This window comes from Engystomops pustulosus, chromosome 2 (genome assembly GCF_040894005.1).
Source record: "Engystomops pustulosus chromosome 2, aEngPut4.maternal, whole genome shotgun sequence".
Classification (NCBI taxonomy): Eukaryota; Metazoa; Chordata; class Amphibia; order Anura; family Leptodactylidae; genus Engystomops; species Engystomops pustulosus.
Genome location: NC_092412.1, coordinates 90,045,687 through 90,053,303, shown reverse-complemented (window position 1 = coordinate 90,053,303; position 7,617 = coordinate 90,045,687). Strand labels below are relative to the sequence as shown.

General features: G+C 39.4%; 1 protein-coding gene across 1 annotated transcript in view; it reads left to right on the top strand.

The window, feature by feature from the left end:
* The first annotated feature begins 724 nt into the window (after positions 1-724).
* The window catches only part of ITGBL1 (integrin subunit beta like 1), a 186,936-nt gene continuing 180,043 nt past the window's right edge, over positions 725-7,617 (top strand). Inside the window, exon 1 of the mRNA XM_072135499.1 lies at positions 725-975. Within this exon, the coding sequence (XP_071991600.1) occupies positions 884-975 (92 nt within the window). The 5' untranslated portion in view covers positions 725-883. The remainder of the gene's footprint in view (positions 976-7,617) is intronic.

Here is a 7,617-nt window from a genome sequence, read left to right as displayed (position 1 = left end):
ACCTCTTTGTATTTATAGGACTCTAATTCCTTAAAATATGGGCATATTTAAACATGCAAATACCAATTATGTTTTATATTTTTTCTTTATTTTTATTTGTATGGGTGGGAATTGAATATCATAACTTTGGATTTTTTTAAGAAAATAAGTTTTTCATTATCTCTGACGAAAAACTTATCATTATAATGTACATGTTACAGTTTACATGCCACAATTTTTCTAGAATGTTATCAAACTAAGTTGCTTTGTACCAACATGCCATTTTTTGCAGTTTTTCTAAGCATTTAGCCACCAGCAATATTATTAGGTTTCATTCCAACCATCAGGGTTAAAAGTTCCTGTTAACACTGGTCACCAGATGATTGCTTCTTCCTAAAACACGTGGCCTATTTACATTAAAGTGTTCCGAAACTTCTAACGATTTCAGAAGTCTTTTTTCTTCATAGAACTTTTTCTTCTCCTTGTCCTGGCAATCAGTATAGTCATTTCTCAGCTAAGGCCTCTAGTTCAGTGCAATAAAACAGCATGTGGATACACCATAATATTCTTTTTGCAGGTATTTCAAGAATGAAGTTGTCTGTTCAAAGGGAAAAAGTCTGAACAGGGTACTTTGTCTGTCAAAATGTAACATCTGGATTTACAACTGTTTCTAATTACTTGAATGACTAGACTGCAAACTTTAGGATTTGGCACTACAGTCCCTCCTAGAGAGCTGCCCAAATCCTTGCAGGCAGCTAATCAAAGGAACTGTGCAGGAGTATAGCTTGTGAGCCGGTTTTGGCCAGCTTGGAGCACTGTAACTACAGTGTGAGCTGTGCTTTAGGATAGAAGAGATTGAAGGGCTGTGTACAGTCTGCAGATAGTTTTTCTTACTGGATCAAGTATGCAAACTGGAACTCTGTATAACTTTGTGTGGGTTTCTTTCGTCTTCGGTATTATTGCTGCAGTGCCACAGATACCCTCGCTGAGTCTGAAGTAAGTTCTTCTTATTCTTCTTGAAGTTTATTGGTTGCACATTGTGGCTTAGAGTCAGGCGCTTCATTTTTGAACAGACTTTGCATCAAACTTGAGTTTGTATTTACCGTATTAGTGCCAAATATGTAGTATTACTCTGTGGTTTACTGCTTCTTTGTGTACATGTAGTGACATTCAAGATCACAAGGAAAAAATGACTTGATTTAAAATCATTTGTGTCTGATTGGAACTAGATGCTGGCAGATACTGTAGGAACATTCACTGTAAATGTACCAAATATAATGGGTTATTTTATTTAAGACGAGGATGCTAATGAGTAATGATATATTAAAAATATTAAATAAAGCAAGGCTAGAGTATGAAGGCTCCAATAAATGCTGTCATGATTCTCTTATAGGAAACTTTAATAAATTAAACAATGAGTTTTATCTTGTGTGTAAAAGGGACTTATTTGTATGCTATAAGTTTGTATGTACAGTAGGTATAGTTTGGTATACAGGCAGTCCCCGGGTTACATACAAGATAGGGTCTGTAGGTTTGTTCTTAAGTTGAATTTGTATTTAAGTCGGAACTGTATATTTTATCATTGTAATCCCAGCCAGAACTTTTTTGGTCTCTGTGAAAATTGGATTTTAAAAATGTTGGGTTGTCATAAGAATCAATATTAACACTAAAGCTTCATTACAGACACCTGTGATAACTGTTATAGCTGTTTATTGTAGCCTAGGAGTAAAGTACAATAAATTACCAATATCCAGAGGTCCGTTTGTAACTAGGGGTCGTATGTAAGTTGAGTGTTCTTAAGTAGGGGACCGCCTGTATTTATCATTGGGTTACAGCTCTAAAACAGGTGAAACTGAGGTCTGGACAATGATCCGAATTTTTGTAGACAAAATAGCAAGCAAATGAAGTATTCAGACGCTGCCTTGAGCTACTTGTCTTATGTCACCTGCATCTGACTCTTGTTAATGGCACCTTTTACAGTAAGCTATATGCTTTAAGAATGTATAGCAGAATCATTTTTTTTGTATATTACATATAATTATTCTATGGTTTAAAGAGTCATGTAAAATATCAAATACTTTATAATACTTGTTATATAGAGTATTTTTTTTAGAGATTATTGAATTTATGAAGGTAATGACAGTAAATGGTTACAAGGCATCAAGGTTTTAATTAAATTTGCCTGTTAAAAGTAGATTTATTACATGTTAATAGTAATATGTATGATATGTATTTCTGATACTAGTATGTTTGGCAGCATATCAAAATAAAAAGTGAAAAATTAAGTTGTAAATGTTAATAACTCCCAGCCCAAGTAGCATTATAATGGTTAATATGCATATATGGGATACATACTTTCCATACTCTGGCAAAAATAAAAGATTAACTTATTGTTGTAAATGAAGTTCACTGTATTCTGTTAGTAACAGCATGTTATTTTCCTTTACTCTGTGAAGTAAGAAGCCAAAATGTATTATGATATCATCACAAACTACAATTTACTTATGATAAAGGATCACATACTGTTCACACTGGAACAAACTATAGACACTAGTAGGACACACCTCACTATGGGTCACACCCTATACTAAGCACCAAGAAGTAGAACTAAATGCAAACTGCACACTCTTTTCTGAAATAATAATGCAGGGCACTAACATGTCTGGAAGGATTTATGAAAACCTAGAGTGTTAGATATTTTTATTAAAACATTTTTTACCCAAGTCATTAAACATGTTTTTATTGCATCTCCTTGTATAAATTAGAGCCAATGGGAGAATTTATCAATAATTGGCTTATCATGTCTCCCCTGCCACCCTCTTGGCACTGTATATACTTAGAGACTGCAGATCAATTCTACGCTAGGTCCTGCCTGGTATAGAATTGGCCTATAACCTGCATGAGAAACCTTACACAGACTATAGTTAATGTGCTGGCCATCTATGCCTAACCCACTCTATGTCTCTAACTACCCATTCCCCGCCCACTTGTGGGGGTGGTATAGAAAGAGAAAAAGTTGCCTGGCGTACAAACCATGATAAATGCCCCCCATTTAGTCTACTCAGAGAACACGCAGTTAAGGCCAGGTTCATTCCATGATCAGTGTTCATTATCTAGGTATACAAAACAGGTAGAGAAGACCATTATTTGAAGGGAATTCTTTTGGATAGGGACCCTGAGTAGTACAGGGGAATTATCCTTAGGAGAGGTCATCAGAGGAGGTCTGACACCACAACCAGCAACAATCAGCTGTTTCTGGTGCTGGAAGCTATGCAGGAGGTGGCGTGCCTGGACTGTGTTGTATTGTGCAGGGCTGTTGCAGCTTATCTCTCATTAGTAGTCAACAGGGCTGGGTAGTGGAAGCCCCTGAGCGCAAACTGATGGAGACCTTCCCCACATTTTTTTTCAATAAAGTAAATGTTGCCAGTAATAAACATATACAGTTCCATGTAATAAATACAGACCCTCAGTAATACATATATATAGATATACACAGGCCAACAGTAATACATATATATACAGCTCTCACCAGTAATACATATACACTCACCGGCCCCTTTATTAGGTACACCTGTCCAACTGCTCGTTAACACTTAATTTCTAATCAGCCAATCACACTAAGTGCATTTAGGCATGTAGACATGGTCAAGACAATCTCCTGCAGTTCAAACCGAGCATCAGTATGGGGAAGAAAGGTGATTTGAGTGCCTTTGAACGTGGCATGGTTGTTGGTGCCAGAAGGGCTGGTCTGAGTATTTCAGAAACTGCTGATCTACTGGGATTTTCACACACAACCATCTCTAGGGTTTATAGAGAATGGTCCGAAAAAGAAAAAACATCCAGTGAGCGGCAGTTCTGTGGGCGGAAATGCCTTGTTGATGCCAGAGGTCAGAGGAGAATGGGCAGACTGGTTCGAGCTGATAGAAAGGCAACAGTGACTCAAATCACCACCCGTTACAACCAAGGTAGGCAGAAGAGCATCTCTGAACGCACAGTACGTTGAACTTTGAGGCAGATGGGCTACAGCAGCAGAAGACCACACCGGGTGCCACTCCTTTCAGCTAAGAACAGGAAACTGAGGCTACAATTTGCACAAGCTCATCGAAATTGGACAGAAGATTGGAAAAACGTTGCCTGGTCTGATGAGTCTCGATTTCTGCTGCAACATTCGGATGGTAGGGTCAGAATTTGGCGTCAACAACATGAAAGCATGGATCCATCCTGCCTTGTATCAGCGGTTCAGGCTGGTGGTGTCATGGTGTGGGGAATATTTTCTTGGGACTCTTTGGGCCCCTTGGTACCAATTGAGCATCGTTGCAACGCCACAGCCTACCTGAGTATTGTTGCTGACCATGTCCATCCCTTTATGACCACAATGTACCCAACATCTGATGGCTACTTTCAGCAGGATAATGCCCCATGTCATAAAGCTGGAATCATCTCAGACTGGTTTCTTGAACATGACAATGAGTTCACTGTACTCAAATGGCCTCCACAGTCACCAGATCTCAATCCAATAGAGCATCTTTGGGATGTGGTGGAACGGGAGATTCGCATCATGGATGTGCAGCCGACAAATCTGCGGCAACTGTGTGATGCCATCATGTCAACATGGACCAAAATCTCTGAGGAATGCTTCCAGCACCTTGTTGAATCTATGCCACGAAGAATTGAGGCAGTTCTGAAGGCAAAAGGGGGTCCAACCCGTTACTAGCATGGTGTACCTAATAAAGTGGCAGGTGAGTGTATACAGCCTCTCAGTAGTACATATTTATTGTCCCCCTGTAATACATATATATAGCTCCCCAGAAATACATATATACAGCCCCCCAGTAACATAATAAAATAGTAAAACTCTGTTCACCTTCACCCTCGGTGCACCCTCCTCCTCTTCTCTTCATGTCACTGCCATGCCTGCACCAGGATGCTGATGTCCTGTGCGCTCCCATGTTTATGGTAGAGCAAGGAGTGTATTGTTCCCTCACTCTGCCAAAGAAAGCAGAATGTAGGGGGATCCTCACACATTTAGTGCGTGATTCAAGTGGCCATGCGGCACACCCCAAATCGCCCACACTAATCCACCATTGTTTCTTTGGGCCCCTTTAAGTGGAAAGTGATGGAGGCCATGGAGCATGCGCCTCAGGAGCCCTCCTCATAATCTGGCCCTTGTAGTGATAATAAAAACCCTTTCAAATAATAAAAAATTAAAGCTCTACTTCAGAAGTTTTGGAAACTCTATGTTTTTTAAATTCTGTAAAATCGAATGCAAATTTTATGTTAATTGATTTAATGACTTACACTTACCAGTAAATTGTTAGACCTACATAAGGGATGTATTCTTTAACCATTTATTGTCAAAATGTTCTATGCTATAAATGTAAATTATACAATGTGTAGGAGCTAGACTTTGGCAGCTGTTAAATGTGTCAATATAAATACTTTGTAATATGTCAGTGAACCTATAACCAATGCTTGAACCAATTTTAACTTGTTTGCTTGCTAAAACGTCAGAGAAGAAGTTTTATAATAAAATGTTTATATTAAAAGTACAGTATAGTTTTGATTATAGCAATATGTAAACAGTAGAAAGAAAACTTCCACTCCCTTAAAGGAAATAATCCATTAAAAAAACACAAACACCTACAAATACTCACCCCCACTCCTCTTTATCTTGATCCCGCTACTGTCCTTCCCTAAGCTTGACATACTGGGATCACTTTGAAAAGAAATTAGCAGCACAGAGCGCAGGGAACACGATGTCCGTTGCTCCAGGCTGCTAATTATGCATGCCCTCACAACCTCCCATGCTCTTTATTATACTCTATTACCCTCAGGAAGTCACATCTTTGTGACCATACACGTGGGATCTGCCTCCCCCAGTCCATCTACTTCTAATATGCATTACTGGCACGGGTATTAAGGGTATTATTGTATTATAGGCACTTGTGTGGACACTTTTACTGCTGACAGATGATTTGATTTCTTTATATTACAAATTTCCATTGTTTGACACCTGGCAGGACTTAGGGGTTGTCTTGGAACATTGCTTTGTACCTTCCTTTGTCACATAGAGCAGGTGCAATTTTTCCATTGTTTTTTGCATCTTTTTAAGTGTTTTTATTTATTGTTTGTGTGCTTTGTATTACTTATTGTGATGAATAAAGGTTGCATTTGTTGTGGGGAAGGGGTTAGCTTGCAAGAAAAATTGTCAAAACAAAACATAAAGCCTTATACTTATACGCTAAATTAATTCCTGCTTGGCTAAGCACTAGCTATACAAAGTCTTCCCTGACCACTTAGATAACTTACTAACAGCCACCTGAAACATAAGAAAACTAAGTTGTGGCTTTTACCTCAGACAAACCATTATAGTCCATGGACAGGCTTGCAGGTTTCAGGGCAGGAGACTCCCGATAAGTAGAAAGGCTCTGTCTCTCCACATGACAGTGCAGTGCAGACATGACAAACAGTGCAGACATTTGCTCAAGGAAGATCAAGGAAGATTTGTGCTCCAACAACTGGGTTAGTTCCAAGCTACCAGGAAAACCTGTGCTGGACAGTAAGGGAATGACCAGCCCCACCACCAGTGAAGGTAACATAAGGCACTGTGTAAAAAATTGGACACATTTACTTCCCCGGTCCTGTCGCGATCCCCGCTGTCCATTGTCCAACGATCATGGACTCTGGTGCGATTCACTAAGATCGTATGCCAGGTTTCCTGCATGTGCCCCACTCAGGTCCGCCGGAGTTCACCTTCTTCTTCCTGGTGCATATAAGTTCATTGCCTTGCGATGCAATTTAGATGTTAATTCCCGTGCTCAGTCCTAATCCGTTGGATCGTCCGATGGCCTGCTACCCAATTTTTGTCGCATGAAAGCCGGTGCCGATGTGCCACATCCGATCCTTAGTAAATAAGCCCCAATATTTCTTTTAAGTAAACAGAGCTTTATATGATTGTAGTTGAATATTGACATATAGTCCCAAAGTAATAGTTCCATACAACAGCATGCCCCAGTAGTAAGACCTGTGAATCATGAACAAGGGGACAGGACAATGCCCAAGATTTAAAGAGACCCAGAGCTGTCAGTCCAAAAGGAGGCCGTGGATCACCAGTATCCTTGGAGTGACACTATGGAACTCTCAGCCGCAGTAGGTTGTAATGGCGGACTCTATGTACATGTTCAAGAGAGGCCTGGATACCTTTCTGGAGAGAAAAAATATCACGGGTTATGGGGATAAAACATTTATTTAATTCTTAAAGGTTGGACTTGATGGACTTGTGTCTTTTTCCAGCCTTATATACTATGATACTATGAATACAAGAGCATGTTAATTTGCATATCATAAAAACAACTGTAATCAAAGTACAGTGCCTCACTGGAAGCTAGTTTTAAGTAATATGTGGAGGATTTAGAACCATTTACTAGCAGGCATTGTTGGTTTGGGGTGTAAAATTTTGGTGAAAGGTCTTCTTTAAAGGGGATGCATAGCATTACATATATGTTTGTTAAATGTAAAATAATAAATACAGTATCATATAATCAAATAATCAAATGATCATGGCCACAAAAGAAGGCTATGGCACCCCATCATGGTTAGGACATGGTGTCTCACCACGCCGTGCTTGAGGTGGGCGGT